The sequence below is a fragment of the Hippoglossus stenolepis genome, chromosome 18 (assembly GCF_022539355.2).
Source record: "Hippoglossus stenolepis isolate QCI-W04-F060 chromosome 18, HSTE1.2, whole genome shotgun sequence".
NCBI lineage: Eukaryota > Metazoa > Chordata > Actinopteri > Pleuronectiformes > Pleuronectidae > Hippoglossus > Hippoglossus stenolepis.
Window position 1 is genome coordinate 19,284,125 of NC_061500.1, and position 26,479 is coordinate 19,310,603.

Genomic DNA, 26,479 nt, shown 5'->3' on the forward strand with positions numbered 1-26,479 from the left:
CAAACAATCTAATTTTTGATGTGTCTGCAAACGTAGCCACTGTAAAAAAAAAAAAAGACACTTGTTTCTTTGACAATTCATGTGAATCTCTTTTCTAATGGTTTTGTTCATCTTGATTATCTCTGTGTATGTGTTTGTATGTGTTGAACTGTACATGTATGTGAATGCTTGTTTTGTGCACTTGTTCTCTATGTGTTCTTGTCTGTGTGTGTGTGTGTGTGTGTGTGTTTGTGTGTGTTTCCTTACAGGAGGAGAACCCTTACTCGACAGTCACATACAATCAAAATGAACTAGACCACAGGTACTGTGTGCTGAAACTGCACGTGCCCTACAGTGATCTGTTTCACACACCTGACTCAACAAACACTGGCTGGGACCACAGCCCTGTCAACTCCAGGCAGCCAAACACACACACTGTAGTTACAACATAGAAACAACACTTTCTGTTCACTTGTCAGCTGTTGCATCTCTTCGATTTATGTGTATGTTGGATGACTATTTTAGACATTTTATTTTTAAACATAGACTATTTTGGTTGCGTACATTGTTTTTGACATTGGGAGCATGTGCAGTAGAAACAATGCACATGCATAGACAGTACCATGTACAGTGACGTGCATGAGAACTTGACACTGTCCTGAATATTGAGTAAGTTGTACATACTGGTGGTCAGAGGTTTTCAAAGCACAACACTGCAGGGTCCCCCTTAGACAAAACCAAGACCCTCCCCACCCATCTTTGTCTACAGGAGGTAAAATGTTAACAATGATAAGATAAGATCATCCTATATTTATCCCACAATGGGGAAATTTGCCATTTTAGAGCAGCAAAGAAGACAGTACAAGTAATAAACATGCAATACCTATACATGTAAGGAAATGTAAAGAATATGACAAATCTAAATGGATAATAAATAGAGTGTAAACTGAATATATACAGTGTGAGAATATATGCAGTGAAAATTCGTTTAAAGTTAAGCTTTAAGTTAAAACTTTTACAACTGCCACCATTTAAATTATGCCAAATTAGATATTATTAAATCCAGTTACCCATGGATGTTCTAACAATAATCACTGGATCCTGTTCTGCAGCTATAAGGAGCTTCTTTTTCCTCTGAATCCGAATCAGATTTATGATCATTTATTTTTAATTAGCATCAGACATAATATCACCAAACTGTGTAATGCATAGTGAATCTAAAAACATGTGTGCAACTGCGTTATGACTGTAAGGAAAAAGAAACACTTTGGACACACATCACTTCAGACAGGTACAAGGGTTGTAAAGTACCTTAGTGCCTCTGTTAGCTTACAGTGTTCAGCACATTACATTAAGTGTGTCCATCCCCTTTACCTGCACCCAGTTTCTGCCTCACCTCTGTAAATCTACGCCCCCTGGGGAGGGACGCCTCGCAGTTTGAAAACCTCTGCTAAAGGTCTATCATTTCATCTCTAGTAGTCCCCTGCTGTTCATGTATCTGAATCATTGTAGATCCTGGCATATCTACATTGATTATTGTATTCAAATTGGCTCAATCGCATTTGCATTTTTATCTGGATGGTCACTGTGACCTGCCACTGATGTTAACAGTGTATTAAGATTTCATTTCTTTTCAATTCAGATTTCAGGCTTGAATAGCTGTGTCATTATCTGTACTATTTCTATAAATAATATTGTGAGAGGTTAGAATGAGTTATCATTTCCAAGTTAGAGAGGTGTTAAAACTGACACAACAGCAGGATGCTGTGCACATTCTTCATGATAGTGATGGTAGATGAATCGTCTTAACCACATTTCTTGGGTGAAAAAAATCTGTCCATCCCAGTTGCCAGGTTATTAGGTCCAATTCAACAGTGCTGTAACAAATCCTACTTCAAGATGATTCCAATGTTGAGTTTCTGTTGAAGCTGTTTACTCGAGCATTTTGGAGGATATAGTCAGTGCTGCTGATGAAATGCATTGTTGCAACGCTGGGAGATGTTTCGAATATGATGTCCACCCCCTTTATATCAATGAGTGTGTACAAGGGTTTTCACCATGACAGGATTCTGGTTGTTTCTTTTGAAAATACCAATTTCCCTTTTTTAAATTGGCTCCTGTTTCTTTTCTATATATAGCGTACCTTATTTCATGCAGTGTGAAAAGGCACATTGATTCAGTCAGAGGGCTCTCCGGCATCACGTTGCATTTTACATTTCCAGGGCCTTGAAGGTGAGGAGGAGAATTTTAAATTCTATTCTAGATTTAACCGGAAGCCAGTGTAGCGAAGCTAATACTGGAGAAATGTGGTCTCTTTTCTTGGTTCTTGTCAGGACTCGTGCTGCAGCATTTTGGACAAGCTGCAGAGTCTTTAACGACTTACTGCTGGAGCCTGATAATAAGGAATTACAATAATCAAGTCTGGATGTAACAAAGGCGTGGACTAGTTTTTCTGCATCTTTTTGAGAAAGGACATGTCTGATTTTTGAGATATTACACAAGTGGAAAAAGGCGGCCCTAGAAATTTAAATTTGTTTTAAGTGTGAATTAAAGGACAAATCAGGATCGAAGATCACTCCCAAGTTCCTGACTGTTTCATTGGAAGCAAGGGCAATGTCGTCTAGCGCAGCTATATCATTAGATAATGTATCTCTAAGGTGTTTAGGGCCAAGTATTAGAACCTCTGTTTTATCTGAGTTTAATAAGAGAAAATTGTGGGTCATCCAGGTTTTTATGTCCTTGAGACATGCTTGGAGTTTAGTTAATTGATTACACTGTTCAGGTTTTATTGACAAGTATAACTGGGTGTCATCCACATAGCAGTGGAAATTTACCGAGTGTGTCCTGATAATGTTTCCTAGTGGAAGCATATATAATGAGAATAAAATTGGGCCGAGCACAGAGCCCTGTGGAACACCGTGGTTAACTTTGGTGCGCACAGATGACACATCATTAATTTGCACGAATTGGAATCGATCTGAAAAATATGATTTAAACCAGTTTAGGGCGGTTCCTTTAATGCTAATTGTTCTAGTCTCTGTAATAAAATGTGATGGTCAATTGTGTCGAATGCTGCACTAAGATCTAACAGAACGAGGACAGACACAAATCCCTGATCTGAAGCTATTAGAAGGTCATTAGTGACTTTTGCCACGGCTGTCTCTGTGCTGTGATTGGCTCTAAACCCAGACTGAAAGTCTTCATATATATTACTTTCCTGGAGAAACTCGCACAGCTGATTGGCTATAACTTTTTCAAGGATTTTAGACAGGAAGGGGAGGTTGGATATCGGTCTGTAGTTGGCTAAAACCTCCGGGTCTAGGGTGGGTTTTTTGAGGAGGGGTTTGATTACAGCTATTTTAAAAGACTGTGGTACATATCCTGATGATAATGACAGATTGATTGTGTTTAGTAATGTACTATTAATTAGGGGCAGAATTTCTTTAAGTAATTTTGTAGGAATGGGATCTAAGATACAAGTTGTTGGTTTAGAACATGAGATTATTTTGGTCAGCTGATCAAGGGTGATCAGAGAGAAGCTGTCTAAATAATTGATAAGATTCTCAGCCATTTCTGAGATTTCTGTTCTTGGCAGGGTATTAGTGCCAATTGAGGGCAGGAGATGGTTGATTTGATTTCTAATAGTTAGAATTTTATCATTAAAGAAGTTCATAAAGATATTGCTATGTAGGGATCAAGGAATACTGGGTTCGGTGGAGGTGTGACTCTCTGTCAGCCTGGCTACAGAGCTGAAGAGAAACCTGGGGTTGTTTTTATTTTCTTCTATTAGTTTTGAGTAGTAGGCAGCTCTTGCTTTGTGGAGGGCCTTCTTATATGCTTTAACACTATTCTTCCAGTCTAGGAGATATTCAACACGAAAGCTTTATGAAAGCTTCAGGACTCCCACTGTGTATGTGTGTATGTGCTCACTACAATCAGTTGTCAGTTTATTAGGCACACCAGCTCAAAGGAAAGCAGCCTAATGCAACAGATCTACAATACATAGGGAACTGTTATTGTGCTTTTATTTAATTTAATTTACATCCGTGGAAAGAAATAAACTACTGTTAGCCCCATACTGTACTGGAATACAATATTTAGGTATCTGTATTGTACGTATGTCTGTGTTTTGCAGCTGAATATTTTTATCTCACCAAATTTTAGAGGGAAATATTTTGTCTTTTATTTGACAAATAAAATCAAAAGATAAAATGAAAATCCAATGAGCAACGTAAACATGAGGGAGATGTGATCCACACAGGTCTAAACACCTGTATGTATAGGAGTATGGATGTGCAGGAGCTTTGAAAATATAAACCTAAAATAGATTTGAGATATATGATCACTAGGACTGCAAATAGAAAATATTTCATTCATTTATCTGCAAGTGATTTTCCTGATAAATTGTTGCTCTATAAAACAATATTCAATCTACTCTGATGTGAAACAAGTAAAAGAAGAGAAGCTTGAACCTTTGAACATTTGTCATGATTCTTTGAACAATAACTAAGAGGATTAATCAATTGTCAAATTTTGTGTCTATTGAATTAACCCATCCACCACTTACAGTACTCAGGGGTTGGACATTGTAACAGAAACACTCCCAGTTTATCAGAACAAAATTCATCTGCAGCACAACCCTCTGAAATATAATAGCTACAGTAAAGGAATCAAATTGCATAAGGCACAAATACCTCATTGAAGTACAAGTAAACTAGCACTTGAGTAATTGTACTTAGATGGCACCTCTAGATTTGTATATATATATATATATGTAAATATATGATGGAGGATTAATTGCAGGACTTATGATTAGGACTGTGTAAGCTTCAGTCAGGTGTGTGTGAGTGTGTGTGTGTGTGTGTGTGTGATAGTGAATAGAGGTGTAACATGGCCGGTTCCCACCACTGTTCCTCAGCATCACCCTGCACCTGAAGATCTCCTGTCCCCCCTCACCTGTACACTCCCAGACGGGCCTCGTCTTTGGAGACGCCGTGTCACACCCGCCGCCCCAGAAGCCTGTGCTCCACCAGCCTGTGCTCCACCAGCCTGTGCTCCACCAGCCTGTGCCCCACCAGCCTGTGCCCCAGGTCACCATCCAGGTGGAGTCGGACAGCGACTCAGAGTCCAGCCTCTACTCCGAACAAAGTTACCCAGCTGTGGACCCACCACCACCTAAAACACACAGAGTCTTTGACAGACACCTGCATGCTCACTTTGGTGACTCCTGTGCTGAGACCATTCTGTAAACACAACCTACACAAAAATACACACACACACACACACAGCAGGAAGGTGCAAAGTGTTGCATACTCTCCGTGTATCTGACTGAATTCAGGGTTTTAGATGCTGGACTGCTCTTTCCAACTTCATAAATAGATTTTTATCAGATGTGATGCCAGCGTATTTTACAGCTCCCCAACCTAAAACTATCTTAGCTCTTCAGAAACCAGTTTCCTGTAGTGACACGAATAGAAAGAAACAACCAAAATGAGTGACGAATAAATACATGAACCCGTTCTGAGACTATGTTCAGAATTGCTGAACATTACTTGTCTTTTTTGTCCTTTTTTTTCTCTTTTTTTCTTGAGAATTCTAATAATGGTAGAGATGTTGGTTTATGTGCATTATGGATGTTACGCCCTGAACATGTAATAAAACTGCATTTAAAAACTGTTTTTGTTGATTTGTTTTGTCTGAAGATGAACAAGGTTCATCAGCAGTGTGGGAGCAAGGAAAGAAACCTTATGTTTTTATGAAAACCTATAGGTGTATTTTTGATTTAGATTTTATTCTGTTAGTTATGGTGTTATTTTGTAATTTTTATATTTGTATAGATTCATCAGGATTCATTACTTATGTTGAATGTTGATTGCTGTAGTTTAAATTTACTTGCAATTCACAACATTTAGAACCGAAGTTATTAATAAATTAATCTGTAAATCCATAATTAATCTGGAACAACTTTAAGAAGTGATTAATCGTTTGTGTCATTAGTAATGACTGTTTATTGCGGATGCATTTACATGTGAGCTGCATTTTATTGCTGTAGCTGGTCGATAATTTTAACTATTGTCATTCACTGTCTCAGTCTAAAACAGAGCATGATATTTCAAATGCCAGTGGTCAAAGGCAACAAAGAACATTCATTTAAGTACTGTACTTGAGTGCAGTTTCTACTTGTACTTTACATTTTGGTACTATTCAACCACATTTCAGACGATAAATAATGTACATGTTACATATTTGTTTTACAATTAAATCAATACTTTTCAAATTATTGTTTTAAAATCAACATTTTATCTGAAAGCTCATAAAATACAATTTTACATCTATACAAAGGGGTCAGTAGGACTAAAACATAAATGAATAGAAAGTAATTGAAAGCAGCTACAACAGTAAAATGCTGCTGAAGCATTGATGCATCTGTTATAATCTAAACTACAGTCGAAGGACACTTTTTACTTTTATTTTGAACCCTGTAGTTCATTTTGCTGATGCAGGACTATTATGGATTTTAAATGGAGTGCTTTGAAACTGTGATAAATATTGCAGTGGTTGCAATACAGCTTAATAATTACAGTACAAGTCAGCAATGCAAAGTAATTTAACTCAAGTACTGCCCTTGAGTATTTCCGTTTTATGCCACTTTATACTTCTGCGCCACTAGATTTCATTAAGCTATTGCAATTTTTTTAAATAACAGCTACCGTTACTTTTCAAATTAAGATTTTCAAATAAAACAAACCATAATGGCTTGCTGTACTATACTGTAATTGACGCATCCTCTAGAGAACAGATCTGATCAAATAAAATTCACTGCAGCCAGTCTGCATGAGTAGTGTTTTCTTGATACTTTTGAATGCCGGGCTGTTAGTGTATTGCTACTACATTTACGTGACAAATTGATATGAATATACATCTTCCAGGACCATTATAAAACAAACACCATGCTGCACTGTTGCAGTAACACATGAAACATCTCAACATATCATGTTGCAATTTTAGGGATTTGTTAGTATCTGGTGACACCTGGTGGCTAAATACCATTATTAAAATACAAGAAAGGTTCTTTATGTGAAAGATGTGTGATACTCAAGACAAGAGGCAAACTAAATTCAGTAATAACTAGAGCTGCAAATATATGATGAGGAATTAAACTTTTTAATTTTGATATACCAGCAGTACCAGGGTCCAACATCTAATTTTTTAAGATTTGTCATTTTAATAGAGTAATATCTCTCAGCATTAGACTTCTGATCGAACAAGACATCGTAAACGCTCCCCTCAGGTTTGTAGAGATTGATGGGAATCTTCTGTATTTGACACTTTACAATAAACTCTAACAAACAAATTAAACATTTGTTTCAGCACTTGTTTTAAAACAATAACTGAGGTAACGTTATCGGCTAAAAAAAAACAAGCCGAGCAGGTGACATTGTGAAGCCTTATATTAGTAACGATCGGCTACTGATGACGTGTTGTGTTTTCGCGACGACTACTGATAATGTAACGGCTTCTTGAAGGGCTGTCGCAATTCGTAGGGGAAGTTTTCTACCACTACTTGTGACTCTGTTTCAAGGGGCAAGATAACCCTCGAAAACAAGGGGTGGGGTTAGAGGTAGGGCAAAGGGGTGAAATGGGATTGGTCCTTAATAGTTTGCAGTAACAGTTATGAGTTTGGTACAAAATGATAAAATTGGATGCATGTTTGAAATTTAAAGTGCTCCAGTGTTTGGCAAGAGTTCACTAATGGGTAACCAGTATGTTGATCTGAGACCTGAAATGTTCTGGTTTTTACCTTGAAAGAGGCGCATGCATGGAAATCCTGCTGTTGCGTGTTACCATAATACATTGAAATGATATTAAAGTAAGATATTACAATCATTATCGTAATTTTTAAATCCTTATTAATGGGGAAAATACTACATTTTTGGGGCTCTATCCCAGCTTGCCGGTGATTCGCAAGGCATTCTGGTTACCCCTCCGTTTGAAGTGAGGGTCTGAAAAATCTTGTCAACAGGTATTGGGACAGCCTCCAGGGTGATTGTCTTGCCTGTGAGGGTCTTCACAAAGATCTGCATACCTCCTCTCAGCCGCAGGACCAGATGGAGGGTGGACTCTTTCTGGATGTTATAATCTGACAGGGTGCGGCCATCTTCCAGCTGCTTACCGGCAAAGATCAGCCTCTGCTGGTCAGGAGGGATGCCTTCCTTATCCTGGATCTTAGCTTTGACATTCTCAATAGTATCACTTGGCTCGACCTCCAAAGTGATGGTCTTACCAGTCAGGGTCTTCACAAAGATCTTGACACTGTGGAAGGAATTTTTAAAAGGGTTAGGAGTCGTCATTAAAGTTTATTTAGATAAGGGATTGAGCCACAGTTAAAATTAGTCATAAACCTTCATCAGCTTTCAAGGCATGTGTCACTTTAGAATAGAGCCAATTTTTAATTTATTTATATCCATCTGCTTTTCTTAAAGTTAAATCTGTTTTAAGAGATTATGAAACAATGCCTCATCTCACACAGACAAGATAAACATGTAGTCATCGTCTATGTTGCTAAGCTAACAGTTACACATTGTAACGTCAATGTGTAAAATGAAAAAAGCTCAAGTATCAAACAAAGCAGCATTAACCTAACAGAGTAATTGTGTTCAGTTCTTCTGCGACATTAACCAGACGCTTCCCATTGTTGATGGCCTGCTGCCCAAACGGCTGTTTAAGCTAACCAGCTAATGCTAGCAAACTGATGTTAATATCAACGGATGTTAGCATGAAGTCGGCGTTTGTCGTTTACAGCGGCGTTTATGTACCGACTGAGTTTCTCTGCTTAGGTTTGAATCTCTGATGGGGTAATCACGAGCTAAACTGCGATAAACACTGTGGCTAATGTCGTGTTCTTTTGTCCCGAGGTATGAGAAGAGCCGGTCTCGGTTTGGTTCAACAAGTATTTATTTAGAAGCAATGAAAAGCTATAACATAGCTATGGGCACTCAACGCACAGCCCCGGCCGTCTAATAGCACGGGGTAGTCTAGAGTCGCGCCGAACGGACGGCGGGTGCAATATTTATAATGAGGGGGCGTCACCGTGGTTTAGACCTTGGCTATCCCTTGCTGGTGCGCAGGCGTGGTCCCCAGCCTATTGGCACTGGAATCCGCGAATGATGAGGAGCCGCTCCCAGGTTCGCCCCTCCTTTGACAGTGTTAGGATTTTAATAATATAATTAGACACTATAGCCCCGAAAAGGATCGATTTTACGCGCACCATGTTTGTACCTTAACAGAAAGAATTAATGTGTGTGTGTCTGTGAAGATGGCAATGAAACTGAACTCTAAACAAATGCAGTATGTTAGACAGGGGTGGGGGCAGGGGCAGTGTGGGCTGAATATGTGGGAGAATGTGTGGCCTTCACATAGTGACTTTTAGTAGCCGTTACTGGCTGGTTTTAATCTTGAAGTTGGTTAGTGTGTGTGTGTGTGTGCGTCACATCGCAGTTCAGTCTCGCACCTGTCTGATAATGCCTGTTGTGGAGACTGTACATCTGTGGCATACAATACACTGTACTTTAACTTGTTCTCATACCTAACTTACTATATTACAGCCTAATCTCCATTAGCTTTATTCAAACATCACACATACATGAATGCACTGTTTTCACATGAAACTGTGACCTACCCATAGAAAGAGTTGGATTTCAACTATGATTGCATAAGGTCACAGGTTTTTATTGAATGTATACTCATGGGCCATCTGATTCAAAATATCTGGAATATGCCAGCATATTTAAAAGGTGCAGTAAACATTGAATCTATTTTCTCTTTGCATTTGATTCATTTGTTTATTCATTTAATTAGGTTGGACCATTTTAACAGTATGATACAGCGTAAAATAACAATACACTAATTTCCTCACAATGTAAATGCACTGATACATTAATGAAATTGATGTAAAGCTGTAAAGTAAGACTTTGAATAATCAATAAATAAATTAATCATTTTACATCTGTATATTGCTGTCAGCCAGCCTGCTGACTCAATATTTTGATTACATTACAGCAGTGGAGCTTGCAGTCAAGAACGTAAAACGTGTTTGTAGTATTATTAGTTTGCCTGCATTAGTCCATTAGAAATAAATACCTTTGGCAGATCTTTTGCTCATTTCTGTGGGTCTGACCCATGCTGTTAGCTGTCCATAATGTTAACAATCTCCTTGTGTTGCAGCACTCATTAGAGTTTCTTTGGATAATAGCAGCAGCTAAATTCCCTGAATGGAGACATAAATGTAATGTATTTCTGGCTCTGTGAATGCCTTCGGCTCATTAAAGTTGTGTGGGTAGCGCTCGGTTTCCTCAGTGCGCCTAATAGCATCAAACATCTGGTTAAAAGCTTCTCACCAGTTGAATTAACAGCAGCAGGAAAGCCTCTGGAAATTGCTATCATGGCAGGAAGCATTATCTTCTTATTAGCATTCACGATGGCAACAGAAGGAATCATTAGGACATTAAAGTGGTTTGAAGGTAGAGAAATGCTGCGGGGCAAGATTTGCCTCCCACTCATCAAGGAAGACAAGAGCACTCGGTCCAGAAAAGTTGCTTCTCAACTGAATGGAAACAGAGCTTTGTGCTGTGGTAAAAGTAATGAGCTCCTTCAATGACATTAAAGTAGATAGACATCTTTCCATGTTGGTGATGGTGGAATTGTGTTTTCTCTAAAAATCTTTAGATAGACAGACAGACAGACAGACAGACAGACAGACAGACAGACAGACAGATAGATAGATAGATAGATAGATAGATAGATAGATAGATAGATAGATAGATAGATAGATAGATAGATAGATATATAGATAGATAGATAGATAAATGAAGTTGTCACACCCAATTAATTCTTTCTGAAAAGTATATCCAGTGTCCTTCTGTGTCTTTAAAAGTGCAGGTGACTAGAAGCACCAGGTAAAATCTACTTTAGTCACAATAAAATGGTGCCCAGTGTTGTATGGTTAATGTATGAGTGTAGTTCCTTTATATTCCTTGAAGGACTACATATCCCAGCTCAGAGGTTTTAGCTCCATATCTGCAAATTATCTGTAGTTTTAAAATTTTTGCTGACACATTGTTAAATATATAGCTATGTTTGGATCTTTGGTTTAAATCGTTTTATTTAATTCTGCCAAAGTAAAGTAATTTAGTCCAGTTCCTTAAATCAAGTTAATCTTTAATGATCTTAAATCTTTCGGTGATTTACACAGGGTCATCCATCTCATCTAGACTTCTGTCATGGCCTTTCCTCAGATATCACTCAGGCTTCCTTCCATCGCACTCAACTGCAGGGGTGTAAATTTACTTTACATGACAAATTACCTAAAATTCTATTTAAAATTCTATACTGAGAACATCAAGGATCCACTTCATGAGCTGACAGCTCTCAGCTTTTCTCAATCTCTAAAATGACTCACCTGCTAAAATTAGGTTGGCTAGATAAATCAGCTTTTTTTAAGTTTATGTGCAGATAAATTTGAAAAGTATATATTTGTCAACGGAAGGCTGTTGCTACATGTGCAAAAACAAATTGCTCACATATTTTAATTTAGGTCTGAATGTATGTGATGAAAGATAAAAGGGATGAAGGGCATCCATGATTTGTTGTAAAGTGGATCATATAGTAAAAACATGTCATGCTCCTTGCTACAACACATTTGACAGCCAAGCTTCATATGCCAATCATGCTCAGATCAGATGTTACTGTCTTTCCCTGTGTTTCTATGCCAAATTTAACAAATTGTATTTTTGTACAATATGTTATTACTTTACAGTTTATGAATGATCAGAGGCTTATTGTGGTTTAACAAACTCCATTTAAATTGATAGAAAATTGCCTTTACAATAGGTTTACCGTCTTCCTCCAAATCACCTGAAGTGGCCCATTAAACACCCGTATGCTCCAGATCATTAACAAACAGTAAAAAGTGCTTGACTAAATGCTCTCAGAGGACACAGAGCTTCATCACAAACATAAATCACTAAAGGCTTCATGCATAATCAGCCACTGGTTCCCACTAAGTGGACCTCACCTGAACCTAAAGAGGTGTTTGGACTAAATACATGACTCAGTGACTAGAATTTGACAGGTTGTCTTATTTGTGTCAATTTCACCAGAACCTCACATAGTTTAGGATTAGGGTTAGTTGGATTTGAATATACATTTACTATGTTTCTAGATTTACCTAAATGCAAAAATCACTAATATGATTATAATCCATCTTAATGTTTAAATAAAAAATAAATATAATCTGCAAGACTGTACATCCACATTTGAGGATTTTTAACCCAAATCATTAACATTAATTTTAATGTCTACTGCAGTGTCCATTCTGAACCTTCCTGTTTAGAATGGCTCGCCTGAAATTGCTTGGCCTGTGTTAATGCTCCAGAGCTACATCAGAATTATTCCTTGTCATTAGTGAGTCCTACACAGAGTGAAGTTAGAAAACTTTGTGTTCATCCTACCAGGTTTATCTTCAATGAAGATTTTAAAGTCAAAGTTTGTCAAAACATTTAACTGAATTTACTTTACTTTCATGTGTGTGGCTTATATACAAGTTTGAATGATTGACTTAACTAATGTTATTTTTTCATACACTGCATGTCGGCTATTTCAGAGGTCGGTTAAGCAATCAACATAATCTTCAGAATTAACTTTGAATAAAAGCATTTCAGCAATCAAACGATCATTGTGCTTTTACTTTGAAGACCAATTGCTAATCAACTTTGCTGTGTGTCTGTGTCTCAATCTGATGTGGTGAATTAAAAAAATTCAAATTATCCAAAATGATCTGGCAGCGACTTAATCAGAGGTTTGACCCAATCGTCAACCACTGCTGTAGTTTAGCTCAAGACATAAAAGGAGACCCAGACTGAAGGCTTACTGCCCCGCCCCCACTGACTGCTACAGAGCCCTGCTTCGCCTGTTTGTTCAATTTTTATTAATATGAACATATTGCGTGTCAAATCACACCAAAATCAAGACTGCACTTTCTCTGGCAATTTACAATACACTTGCCAAGAGTGAAGCCCGAATGTTGAACGGTTCTCAAGATATATGTTCCACAGACAAACAGACAGACACACAGACAGACAGAAAGATGCGTTAAGATGAAAGACACGTTCTGCATAGACTGAGCAAAGAGCTTTGAAAAGTACACAGATTTTAAAGAAAGGAGTTTGTCAGTCACATTTTGGTTTCAAATTTGTTCCCTGAAATAAAAACAAGATGCAAAATAATTCATCTGAAGGCCTCAGTATTTACAAAGAATGTTTTGTACTTTTTATTCAAGTTTTACCATTTATTTAGGGAAAATGTTGACATTTGTCTTCTCATAATGAAAATGTACATTTATCAATCTGCATAAAACATCACATATACAGTACATCAAAATAAATACATCATCTGGTGGGTTGATTGAGCTTGCACTCAAAGGTCGGTCAGTTGACTACAGCTACGCTATTCACATGGCAACCTCCTCATCTGCAACAATGCATGTTTTGTTTTTTGAATTTTCCTTTTTAGTCATCAGCCGGTTCAGTCCTGAGGTCATCAATCTAACTACATCTGAGAGAAATAAGACAACAGTACTGCACTGGCCCCTGAAGTCATAGATTTAAATACCAATTTACTACAGCTAAAGTCAGAAGTGGAGCGGCTGGAGTAAAAAGCCTTGAAGGTGACTGCAGGCAGGAGGGAGTTCTGGGACAGGAGACAGACGTCCTGTGTTGGACTGATTAGGAGGGACACAAGGCAGCCACTCACCATTACTTCTTCCCTGTTATTGTCATTTTGTGGTAAGAAAAAGTGACACCTGTGTGGTTGTAAAAAAATAAAAATAAAGTCCATCTCATCCATTCTTCCTGTCGATTTATCCCCAAGACACTTAAAGTTGACAATCCCTAAGATTGACCAGGCGGTCACAGACATTGACCCTCGCTGTAGCAATCCAGCCAAAAATATTGAAAATTGGTTGAACGATCACAGTCCCACACCATGCATCTCCTGTGACTGCTTCACAATAAAATTCACCCTGTGTTTGGCCCATTGACTGTTTGTAATGTGAAGCAATAGGAAATGTTCCCTACATTAGCAGCTCAGCTGCAGTAGTGAACAGAAAACAGCGATGTTGAGGGTATGGAATCACGCATTAACATCCTTTTTTGTCGATAAAATGTAGCTAAAACCTTCACTACCTTTTGATTAAAACCTCAATAATAATGGGGTCGGATTTCATGAAAGTCTTAAGGATTAGAAACTTTAACTCTTCATGTCTGACACATATTCCAGGATTCTTTCTCTAAATTGCTTACAAGTGAGAAATGTTTGACAAAAATACTAAAAAGGGCTTAAATCCCTTCAGTCCACATTCCTCACACAGTGTCCTGTCCCAGAATCCTTCCCCTTCTCCCCTCCTTAACTCCTTTTCTGTCCCATCTCACAAACATCATCACCCTTTTCCTCACCATGTTCGATGTTCTTTGATTTTCTTTAGGTCTTTTCTCTCCATCCTACATCTGCCATAATCTCCCTGAAACACTGATGCACAAGGGTTTGTCAATAACCCGTCTATCTCCTCTCCCGCTTCACGTTTCCCCTCCTATAACCCACCATGTCGTCAGAAACCATTGTGTCAAAGGAGGAGAGAGCAGGATCGATCACTGCATCTCATGGCAGAAGGGGCTGGACATCATCTATTTGTATTTACATCGCCTCCTCCTGGGCGGAGAAGGAGGGAGGAGAGGATGAGGAGTTAGGACGAGGCGGTCGGTCTTGGGTCAGAAATGTCTTTTGTGAGGCTTCTCATATCGACACTTCATATTCACGAGTGTCCTGCTAAGAATGAAAAAGAAGATGGACAAGACAGAGGCAGAATTGACAGTGTGAGTATCTGGAGTATACGGACAATGAGTTGTTAAATGTACGGGACACTCACCCCTCCTGTCTCATAGAGCGGGTTGTCAAATTCTGTCTCTACAGTGATCTGTCGGTAAGGGTGCGGGTAGATAAGAGGCAGCCTTAGGTTGGAGTGATACCTGCACCTGTTGGACAGAATGAGGGAGAGTGTATAAAATAAATAAAATCATCAAGATAGCTGCCTCACGTATCCTGTGTCTGTCTGGAGCGTTGTTGGTGCATGTCCAACAAATTAACTCCATATATGCTAACTGCAATATGAAAATGAACAGTAGGGGGCAGTGTACGAGCAGTGTGGTGGAAGGTTTTAAAGACAAGCTAATAGACCAATTAGCAATTTCCAATGACCAGTTTCAGCCCTACCAGTCTCTGTGCTGTAAGTTGGCCCGACCTGCTAATATGAACGCTGTATCAGTCTTACGTGAATAAGCCAGCAAGTTGTGTTATTTCCCAAATGCCAAACTACTTCTTAAAGTTAAGCGCTCTGAGATCATACCGTGTGACATAGATGTAGGCTCCTCCCAGCAGCACAGACAACAGAAGGACCAGGATGAAGACGGCCAGTGCAATGTTCCCTCCATCCAGAGTGGAGCCTGCGGTCGCCTCTGCAACTGATACACAACACAAAGAAACAAGTTTAATTAAAAGCAAGAGAACAAATAAAGCTCTAAAAGTCTGGTCAGGGATGGCTCAGCAAACGTACGTTGATTCTACAGGTGACTGCATGAATATAGACAGGTGGTTGGACAAACACACAAAAAACACAGACAATAGGAATGAACTTGTCAGGCAGATGTTTGCTGATGCAGGCAGAGCAGACGAGGAGGCGTTGTTTGAGGGTTTTTTGTGAGTCTACACAACAAACTGTGTGGTCCTTTCAGCCCCACAGTATCAGATCACAACAATACACACACACCCAGACTCACCTTCCAAAGCATGGTTGCCAAAGCAGTCATGGTTGGCTGCAAGACATCATTCTGTCAGTCAGTGCATATGAAAATTGACATCATACTTCCTTGTGCAGTGTGCAGTTTTGTAACAAGGCTGCTTTGAATTCACTGTTCGCTAAAATCCTCACCGATCACACTGTTCCGCCTCTCAGGCTTTCTGCCGTCACACATACTCTATCTCACTTGGTACATATCATCTTTAGTAAAAGTACTGATACTACATTGTAAACGACTTAATGACAAGTCAAAGTACAGTACTTTAAAAAAGTATTTTTAGCATTAATACTGTAGTAATTGTATTTAATGCTGTAGAATAATCCAAAATAATATCATGACCTCCTTCTGGAGCTAACAAAATCTGTTTATCTTTCAGGGATGAGGAATCCGTTTCAAATTATATAATCATGAAATTCCTAATTATTTTCTTGATTAATTGATAGATTGCTTGGTTTGAAAAATCCAGAAAACAGAATTACCCGGGGCCTCACAATGCCGGTTCTTTCCAACCTATTATCCAAACCTTAAAATGATTGAAAACACATCCCAATAATTAAACAAACTAAAAAGGAAGGGCTGCATATCCTCTCAAATTGCCAAATTAATTGCCAAATGATTTTATGTCAGTTGACCTATTAATTAACCAATGGACTTATTGTCTCAGCTCTACCTGCAAACACTGTTGAGTAGTTTAACATAAAACAAAGCAACATTGTATTTATATATTTCAAATTTGATCAACTCTCTATATATTTTGTTTGATAATATCTTAATTTGAATATAATTATTGTGGCGTAGGGGTAAAATATTTCACAATATTCAAAAAATGACCAAGTAGAGTACCTTTAGATGACCTTATACTTGTGCTTATGTACAGTACTTGGGTAAACTGCTCAAATATGAATAAAGAAAATAATTTGCAGATCAATTAATAAGACTCACTCAAGTTACTTAGTTACTTTAAACAACTTTTACATATTCAGCTCAGTTCTAAAAGAAAATGACAGTTGTGTATCTGGCAGGATTTGTAATATGGCCAAACCAATACTGAAATGTAATTAGAAATTAGAAATAAACTGAGTCATGAGTCCAAGTTTGAATTACTGTTATACATTTGTATTGCTGTGTTATCTGTTTACCTAAGAGCTCAATTACTATTTGTGTTTATAAAAAAGTAACTAGTGGAATCAGCCAATAAAATGTCCTTCATGTGTTTTTAAATGTAAGCTCAGTGGTAGCTACAGCCATGAACAGAGATACACTCACAGGAGATGTTGTCCTGCATTACTTTTGATACTATAAGTAAAGTTTACCAATACTTATGTACTTTTACTTAGTAACATTTTAAATGCATGTATGTCTTTTAAGTAAATGCTCCATATGCTGATTCAAACACTGTTTGATTCAGCTCTTACACATGTCATCTGCTCTTGTGTCTTTGGTCTTGGAAAGGGAAAAAAAGGACACCATTCTCTGACCTCTTTGAATGCTGATCTAAGATTTGATAGTCGTTGTTAAGGAAAGGAGTTTAGCGAACTGTCAGTGGCATGAACAGGAGCATGATCAATCTGTATCAACAAACAAAGTGCACCAAAAACCCCTGGGTACGTGCATACATCTGCAAACAAGGGAGCTTGTCATGCCACAAACACTGAAAAAAAGATCCACCAAATTCTGCAGAAGTCTCACCCCTGCAGAGAGGAAGTGGGCCGCTCCAGAAGGACGGGTTTCCCAGGATGCATTTAATTGCAACTTCTCCAATGAGCTCGTAACCTTGGTAACAGACAAAGGTGAGCGACTCGCCGGGCAGGTAGAGCCTCTTGGACAGGATCTGGTAGCCGTTGTCAGGGAGACCAGGATTTTCACAGGAAACGGAATCCTCAGCTGTAGAAAAAAAAGAGAGGAAGAAAGCTGGATGGATGCCGTCAAGTTCCTCAACATGAATCTGAGGTTTTGCGTCAGAGCTCGACTGACACAACTGACAGGCTCCATGCTGAGATGACATGACTCAGGGATAATCTCCACCCCCTCCTCCAGGTGGTTGAGGGCTGATTGGTATGGTGCTTTAGCATTGCATTTACATATCAAACACTGCACACAAACATTAATAATTAAGTAAGCACATAGACACACACACACACACACACACACACACACACACACACACACACACACACACACACACACACACACACACACACACACACACACACACACACACACACACACACACACACACACACACACACACACACGCTCATCATCAGTCCTGGGATTCTGGCATGCAGAGACGCTGTGATCTGTGTCAGCACAGGAAGGAGAGAGCCAGTCCTTTTTCCTTTCTGCAAGAAGTCACACAAACCCACTCATGTTAGATCCACAGCAGCAGGGAAAGAGCCTCTCATCTTCAGTTAACTGCCATGTACCCTGGTGACAGCTCTCTGTAGTCACAGGACTGGCAAATTAAACCACAGGACAGCTTCAGCACACAAGCTTCTTTCTATTTATTTATCTTTTTGGCATTTTTGCCTCCGTTGGGCAGTTAGTAGTTGAGCCATACATGAAACATTGGGGAGAGAGAGCTTATGTGAGGCAGCGCTTAGAGGAAAGTTTCCCTCTCAGTGAGCTAGCTAATGCTGCAGAAACAACGTGGGACTGGTTTCATTTGAGTTTCGCTTTTCTGTTTACTCTTACTTGGATTTAGTTTAATCTGCATTCACTGCAGTGCACATCAGCTGATTGATGAGCTCGGCACATAAAGGTACCAATGGTTTAGTTTAATAGCTAATACACAAATACTGAATAAGCATAATTCATTTCATTTGTATTGACAATGTTTTGATGATTCATTTCTACGACTGCATCCGTTTTTTGGAATACAGGTGGAAAAGTATTCTGATTGTTTTACATTATTCAAAACCCATTGGACTGATTACAAATATTACTATGTAATCTGCATTCATTTATTAAATTTCAAAATGACCTGACTCAACCCTGCTTTGAATGATACTCACAGACACAGTGAGGGAGTCGAGACGTCCACACAGGAGTCCCCGGCTCACGGCCATAGCAAGTAATGGTGGCGCCGCCCTGTAGGATGAAGCCAGGATTGCAGCTGTACTGAATGGTTGTTCCCACCAGGAGTTTAGGATCTGACAGAGACCTGGTGGAGTGCTCCACATGGCCAGGATCTGAGCAGTACATGACTGAGGGAAGGACAACAGGGAAAATGAAGAGTGACATATTGTTTTACATATACATGTACACTGTTATTTATAGAACATATTTATCCGGCATCAATCTTTTTTTTTTTAATTAAGCCTAACTTAGGCACAACATCGAATTCAATTTGTGACAAATTTAATTCGATGTTGTGCCTAAGTTAAGAATGTATCTAAATAAAGGGAAGACAATGTACTATCATGCAATAGAAATCAACCTTAGCTCAGCTTGGACATGCAGAAATCTGGATAATCAGTTAACAATAATGTCTACATACTTGGTCTCAAACATTACTGTGAGGTAGATGGAGTTTAAATAAGAGGGGAACTGACTCTTTTCACAGAACGGGGGCTGTGAGCTCCAGGAGAGGTCTAGCTGACAGGTGAGGGTCTCCCGTCCCACCAGGTCATAACCAGGGTCACACTGGTAGGTGATGTGAGCCCCCCGCACCAGTGCAACATGGGATGTTGTCTTCCAGCCGTTCTGGATCTCAGGCAGGTCTGGACAGGAGTCGTTTCGGGACACCTCTGAAAAAAACAAACAAAAAAAAACATTGATTAATGGCTCCATTATGACGTGTTATTGCTTGTGGTCCAGGTTTGGCTGCAGTGAAGGGTAAAGAAGCAACAAGATGAACAGCACCACATCTGATCTTGACATGAATACTGGCCTATGCCCTCTGTGAGGAGGAGTCTGTCTCAGTGTGGAAGATTGATGGACTTATTGTGCCGTGACTTGACCATGTGGCAGAATGATGGATTTCATCTTTGTAGTGTGGTCTTCAAATATCAACTCCCCGGTGCTTCCACTCTGACAAGGACAGTTTGCTACTGAAGCTGCCTTCGGAAAACGTTGTCCAGTTCAATTCAGGCTTCCAGTGGACCAGTCCTCAAGAAAATGATCACAAGCTGTCAGTTGTCTGTCACATCTGCAGACAACTGACAGGAAAGATAGATCTGTTGCAGCAATCATCACTTCTTTTAGATCACTTGGGGTTTTCTTAAGGGTTGAACGTGATGCACATTCAGTGTCTTAGAAAATGTACTGCTACTGTTTGACATAGTAGATAGTTTCATCCCCCAGGCCATAAGACTTTTAAACTCCTCCAATCTGCAATAACTCCACTAAACCAGCACCTTAACATATTTGCACTATTGCACATAATTGCACTATTGTTTTTTCTTTAGGTGTATATATATATATTTAGATATATATATATTTTATTTTCTATTTCAAATTTTTGATATTCTATTTTATATATTTTATTCTATATTTTTTGCTGTAATATTCTGAGCATTGCGATAAGAGAGCCTGTGACCCAAGCATTTCATTGCCAGCGACTGCTTAATGTAATTGTTGTGCATTTGACAATAAACTCTTGAATCTTGAATCTAGATGGACCTAAATAGACCGTGTGCTCAGGTCAAGTGTTCAGGACAAAATGACACGTGGGCTCTGGTCGAAAGATCCAAACCAGCTACCACATAGACCTTGTTTGTCAGTGTCGCCTCAGAGTCCCTTCTTCACCACTCTAACTCCTGTGTGTCTCTTTATTTCTGTCTCAGATCATCATGAAGCAGCTGGTGGAGGCAGCCATCGATTTGTACTCTAAGGGAGTCTTCCATCGTGATATCAAAACAGAGAACTTCCATCGTGAATGTGGCTCCGATGGCCCTCGAGTGCGGGTTTATCTTTTAAGCGATGACTGTCATTCAAATCAGTGCCTGTTCCTCCTCCTTTGTTTTTTCATTGTAGGAACCCTTGTGTACACGCCTCCAGAGTTTCAAATGGAAAATACAAGGCCAACCCCACAACCCTCTGGCAGTTGGGTGCACTACTCTTTGAAATGCTGGATTGATTCACACAGTTCACCACCCATGAGTTCCTCTACAATGAATTTCAAATCAACAGTGAGCTGTCCCATGTTAAGGTAATGCCGATTTCAATAGAGTGCCTGACTTTAATATGTTCCTTCCATGTTACAAGAGATTCCTGTAGATTCCAGCCTCAAGTACTTTAAGCATAAGATGTTTATTTCTCTTTATTGTTTTATGAATATTGTTATGTAAGAACAATAATAGGCTTTATCGTGATTTATGTGCTTGATTAATCAATCAAATCAGCTACAGATTTTTCTTGTTTTCCCCATTCATAAAAATAGAGGCATATGTATTGCTCTGTGGATGCTAATTTCTTGAAAAAGAGAAGAAGAAAACAAAACTGCTTCCAGTAGCAAACCGTGCCAAAAAGAAAATACAAAACATTAATACAATTCACACTGTTCACACTGCCTCGAGAAACATGGAAATAAGAAGTCTCCTGTTGGGACTAGTGTGAACGTGTCTGCATATGTATATTTGATGATTGATCGGACAACCTACAGTATTGCATTACACTGTACAATATAATAAGCCCACAGGGATTTGTAAGTTGAAGTTCCTGGATCAATTATTCATTCTCTATTGACTTGGTTCTCCTCCTCCGTGAAGCCGGAATGTGTGTGGTGGGTTATTTATTCTCAGCACGCACGCACGCACGCATGCACCGCACGCCCACGCACGCACACACGCACGCACACACACACACACACACAGGTATATAAAGTGAGTAGCCCGCATATTCATGCTGTGTCTACTTGATTTACTCCTCTGGGAAACCTGTGAGAGCTTGTGGTGTCAGGAGGATGACAAGTAAATTGGACAGTATGTGTCTCGGTGCGATTCTAAATTGGTGTCAGGTGTTGGATATGGGGGGCACAGCAGATTACTGTGTGTAGAAGGAGCGACTGAGCTTATTTGGCTGCTTGTGAAACTCTGGGGCTTGTGTGTGAATGAGGCACCGTTGCAAGATGGAGAAACAAATGTGATGTGATTGAATAAGGGCAGAGGGAAATGAAAGAAAAGACAAATAAAGATGAGAGGGGGAAAAAAGGGAAGATGAAAAATGGAGTCGGCAGCGGGTGAGGAAAGGGAAAATTAAAATTAATGGGGGGGGGGGACTGAATTAAAGTAAAAGTTTTCAGATCTATCTTGTAACTGTGTCAACAGATCCCATGAAAAGATCAAGGCACAAGGTTAGCCATTACTAGCTCGCCAAACTGTGGTTGAATTGCATTATGGGACATGCCAGGAGTCTTACATCAAGTGCATTTACTTGTAGCATCCTAGTTTTGAGCTGTACCCTGATTGAATGTTTGCTTCGATCAAGAGAAATGTGGTTATTGATATCTCTGAATACATGGTGTTAACAGAAATGACACGCTATTGGAAAGTGAATACAACTTCCATAAAGCAAATCTAAAAAGAACAATTTTCAAAGTTATGAAAAACTGTTTTGACGACATATTCACTTCTGTTGGGAAGGAACTAGGACAAGGAGTTTTATTTTCAGGTTTTACTGTACACTCCTAAGGAAGAGGAACTGTATCAGGCAAAATTATTCTGCTTAGGTTCTGCTTAATTTTCTCTCATCCTCCGAATAAATTCAGCTCCACTCCAAAGAGATCAAAGTCTTGGCATCTTCATTACTAGCCAACACAATGGAGAATGCACAGAGCATTCTTAATCCACTTGTTAATAGGATCAGTTATGGTTTTGTTTTGTTGTAGGATTTGCTGAAAATAATAAAAATGTAACTATCACCAGACTCTCACCCATGTAGTTGATGATGAAGCCCTCGCCCTTGCCGAAGACGAGTCCCGCCGGGTCGGAGTGGAAGGTGACAGTAAGGTCAGGGGTGGTGGAGGAGAGCTTGAAGGGGCTGGTTCCTCCCTCGTACCGCCCCAGGATACGTGTGGTTACTTCATCGCCGTCAGTGATTGTCAACATGTCACTGTCGCTGATGTTAAGTCTGAGGACAGGGAGAGAGGGAGGGAGGGAGCGAGAGAGAGAGAGAGAGAGAGAGAGAGAGAGAGAGACAGTGGTATCAGTTTCTGATGACTCAAAGAGTAATCATGTTGACAGCCGACTATTTGGAAGACGAAATGACCTCAAAGGCTAAATGCTGCATTGATCTACAGGCAAAGTGTTTAACAGTGTGTAAAAACAGACACCGAGATTGGCACCGAGACGTGTGCTCTCAAAGATGCTGCGTGCAAAGGTTTGGAAAACTTAAATATCTGTAAATATGATGCGACATATTTCTACCGAAGAACTGAAGTATGTAATTAGATTGGTGCTCGCAGGGAGTCGAGATACACTTGTCAGACCCATTACATACTTCAGATAAAATTAGTTTAACAAACGCATTCATTTTTAAAGGATGTAGGCCAAGTAGAATTGAAATGTTGTGATGGTTGTTTAATTAATTACATCTTTGATTTACTGTGATTTGTTACACATATCTTACTTACTATGTTGTGAGATGAAACTGTACAATACATTGTGCTAAATTAGACACTTTTAGCTGGAAAAAAACACTGTCAGTATTAAAGTGAATGTGAAAAATTCAAATATATAGTTGTAAAATAAGTCATTCACATGATGAAAAGCTTTAAATTTGATGCCACTGCGTACAGTATGAAGTAAAAACTGAGCAGGGGGGAACAGCGCCCATGGATCTGTATAATGTAGAAAATCCTGTGTAGAAAATGTAGAAAATCCTTATACATGCACCTCCTCACCTCACTTATCAAAACATAAATCTGGATGTTTTCATTAATGTGGATTCCTGCACATTGGCTGCCATTCCATCAAGTTTTCTGGAATAGTTTTTAATCCCTTTTCTGAACAATATAACAGTGACTTTGTTGACATGGGGACCACTATTCTGATATTAACCCGATAAATAATCTGAATAAGACGTTGCCAGGTAAACAGAATTTTCAGATTTCCTAAAGCCAAATGAGGTCCTTCTCTGAATAAAAAATAATCGAATTAAGAGGTGTGGAGTCGTCTGACATTAGTCACATTATCTAGACATAAATAGAGTGCAAAAGAGATGGAAACATAAAAAGGAGTTGTTGCTTTTGCAAAATTAGAAAGAAAACACCCCAAATGTTCTATGGTTGTGTTATTATTTTATGTTGTGGGTTTTAAAACTGCTGGAAAAACATCAGACATAATGGCATAGTGACGTAATGATGTGAGTCATATTAGATATGAATGGAATATTCTATTAGCAACTCATGTAAACACAGAAATATAGTCAAAGCTTTCATAACTGCGATACACTTTTCTCCAAAACAGCATCAAGAGTTCTTGGTGCATTTTGATCACAGTAGACTTGTCCTGATCTGTCTTTACATTGGCCCCTGATGCAAGCCAGAGCCTATTTTAAAATCCTCTTTCTGCCTGGCAAGCCTTTAAACTGCTCCTTCCTACATCTTCAGTCTTATTACTCCCCACCATGTCCTTTATGCTGCCTTGAAGCTGGTTATTTAACTGCTTCAACATAAATATTTTGACTCACTGAGCTCATCTGCTTTGGAATAAATTCACTGCGAATTATCAGGAGGCAGCTCAGCAGAGATTTGCTGATTTGATCCATCCTTTTCGCTGTGCTCTGCTCCCTCCTGCTTTTACTGGCTGGGTAAACACAGAACAGATTTCTACTTTGATCCCTCAATTCTGTTATGGTTATGTGCTTTCAGTCAGAGAAATACTAATAAGACATTTAGCAGTGCAGTGATCCTAAACCAGATCTTCTCAGTGTGACTTCCCAAATTAAAATGAAACTTATGAACATAGTTTACTTTAGATTTACACTGGACCTGTCTGAGATGTCTGAGGCATCACAGTTAGTCACAATGACCAAATACAGTGGCAGTCTCATTAGCATGTCAGTAACCTTGTCAGGGTTTGACTTTGGTTCAGTGCATCAGCAGGAACACAGAAATATCAATATGCACAACATCTGGACAGAGCGCTGCCCCCCCCCACTGAGCCTCTATACTCACAACTCATCACATACAGTTTTAATGACAACATCTGGCTCTTGGACGGGACACACTCTGAATCGGAGCAGACGTTTGGATGTGAGTCTGTGTGTTGACGTTAACTCACAGTTGTACATCAAGCAGCACCCGTTTGTCCTCCCCGACATGTATCCTCCAGCTGCAGTCCTCCCCCTCTCCGTACCACTCTGGCCAGTTTGGAGACAGAATCACGCCTCCTGGACCAGTCAGGTCTCCTCCACACTGTGCTGCAGAGAGACAGGAGGACAGACTAAAGAATGAGAAACAACAGTCGTATATCATGTAATTCAAAGGAAGTTAGTGGTGAGTGTTGACAGGTGTTGCTTCTGTTGGTCAGAGCCAGGCTAGCTGTTTCCCTTTCATTTCAGTCTTTAAGATAATCAAAACAAGTTAAGATAAGCTAAGATAAGATAAACTAAACTAACAGTCCCTGAGCTTTATCTTCCGATTGAGAGGGGAGTTCAAATTTGTATCTGAATCTCAGCAAGAAAAGCAAACAAGAGTGGGTTGAACGTGTTGAACTATCCCCAGAGACTGCATCAGTTAAAATGTCAAACACACTATTGAAAAAAATCCTCCACTTGTAGGAACTTATTATTTCTTGAGGCTCCTACAGATGAATTAACTTGTCACATTCAGCTGAGTCTCGCAGCAGTTTGTGAAATCAAGCCACGAAAGGAAATCAATGGATTTTGTGTTCATGGTTAAGAATCTTCCTTTTTTTCCCTGTAAACTATTAACGTGTAGAGATCACAACAAAATTCTACTTTACTATGGTTTATGATTTAGCTACCTACAGCACAGGGTAAATCCTGGTCTGGTCTAATACAGAAAAAGTTCATATTGACACAAATTACAAATATTAATTCAACCGGGGGGAATTCTTAGTCATTTGTTTGCTTTGTATTCACTTCTTTATGACCCCACTGCTGTTAATGAATATAGCACTTCATAAAAACAACATGTTTCCAAGTCAAATATATAAGTTTAAAAGTTGAGGGGACTGTCAGAAAAAATGAAAACTTACTGTATATGTTTCACAAATCATTACATTCATTTTCACTAAATTCTGTGGGAGTGGGTTCAAATGTCAGCTGTAAAAAAAACAGCCTGGCCAACAAACTGCTTTTAAAGGTTAATTATGGGAATCTTCAGTTTAATATTCAATATTTACTTTTCAGTTTTTTATCTGAATAAACATGCAGCGAAAGTGTGATGGTTTTGTGAGTAGTGTCTTCAGTGCACACAACCTCCACCGTCAGATCGAGTCATGGCCGCCTGTATGTTTCCAAACAGCGGCAAAGTCAACAAAGCACTCCCTCTGAGCACATGGTCACCATGGCAATAATGGAGAAGACTGATACGACTACTCACTCTGCTAAGTAGATGTGTTTCTTTCTGCTGACTTGAAGAACTGCTCTTCTTTTTACACTTGTGGTACATTTTGTGAACGAAA

At 39.2% G+C, this 26,479-nt stretch overlaps 3 protein-coding genes across 14 annotated transcripts in view; 1 reads left to right on the plus strand and 2 right to left on the minus strand.

The window, feature by feature from the left end:
- Positions 1 to 5,653, plus strand: part of slc4a5b (solute carrier family 4 member 5b) — a 36,964-nt gene extending 31,311 nt beyond the window's left edge. For 5 of the 9 annotated variants that reach the window (XM_035141615.2, XM_035141614.2, XM_035141616.2 and 2 more), the window contains 2 exons: positions 249 to 301; positions 4,898 to 5,653. In XM_035141615.2, coding sequence (XP_034997506.2) covers positions 249 to 301; positions 4,898 to 5,228 — 384 coding nt within the window. In that variant the 3' untranslated portion in view covers positions 5,229 to 5,653. The remainder of the gene's footprint in view (positions 1 to 248; positions 302 to 4,897) is intronic. The other 4 variants (XR_007034995.1, XR_004694124.2, XM_047344562.1 and 1 more) reach the window with 3 other exon arrangements.
- On the minus strand, positions 5,422 to 10,160 carry LOC118126059 (ubiquitin). The gene is made up of 3 exons (XM_035185217.1): positions 10,120 to 10,160; positions 8,001 to 8,292; positions 5,422 to 5,436 (listed from the first exon to the last, which is right to left on the minus strand). The coding sequence occupies exons 1-3, from the start codon at positions 10,158 to 10,160 to the stop codon at positions 5,422 to 5,424; spliced, it is 348 nt and encodes a 115-aa protein (XP_035041108.1).
- A 3,099-nt stretch (positions 10,161 to 13,259) lies between these two features.
- LOC118098144 (seizure 6-like protein) overlaps positions 13,260 to 26,479 on the minus strand; it is a 65,098-nt gene continuing 51,878 nt past the window's right edge. The window contains exons 9-17 of one of the 4 annotated variants that reach the window (XM_035141642.2): positions 25,112 to 25,250; positions 22,762 to 22,958; positions 19,442 to 19,636; positions 18,902 to 19,093; positions 17,577 to 17,771; positions 15,867 to 15,902; positions 15,437 to 15,551; positions 14,960 to 15,065; positions 13,260 to 14,856 (exon numbers count right to left, since the gene is read on the minus strand). In XM_035141642.2, coding sequence (XP_034997533.1) covers positions 14,827 to 14,856; positions 14,960 to 15,065; positions 15,437 to 15,551; positions 15,867 to 15,902; positions 17,577 to 17,771; positions 18,902 to 19,093; positions 19,442 to 19,636; positions 22,762 to 22,958; positions 25,112 to 25,250 — 1,205 coding nt within the window. In that variant the 3' untranslated portion in view covers positions 13,260 to 14,826. Of the gene's footprint in view, positions 14,860 to 14,959; positions 15,066 to 15,436; positions 15,552 to 15,866; positions 15,903 to 17,576; positions 17,772 to 18,901; positions 19,094 to 19,441; positions 19,637 to 22,761; positions 22,959 to 25,111; positions 25,251 to 26,479 lie in introns of all 4 variants that reach the window. The other 3 variants (XM_035141641.2, XM_035141644.2, XM_035141643.2) reach the window with 3 other exon arrangements.

What these genes read in the sequence shown, in the direction of transcription:
- LOC118126059 (XM_035185217.1), bottom strand. Translation starts at nt 10,160, where the DNA reads ATGGGTCAGACCCACAGAAATGAGCAAAAGATCTGCCAAAG. An exon ending in GAGCAAAAGATCTGCCAAAG is followed by an intron (nt 8,293 to 10,119) that starts GTATTTATTTCT and finishes TTCCTTCCACAG; the next exon opens with TGTCAAGATCTTTGTGAAGA.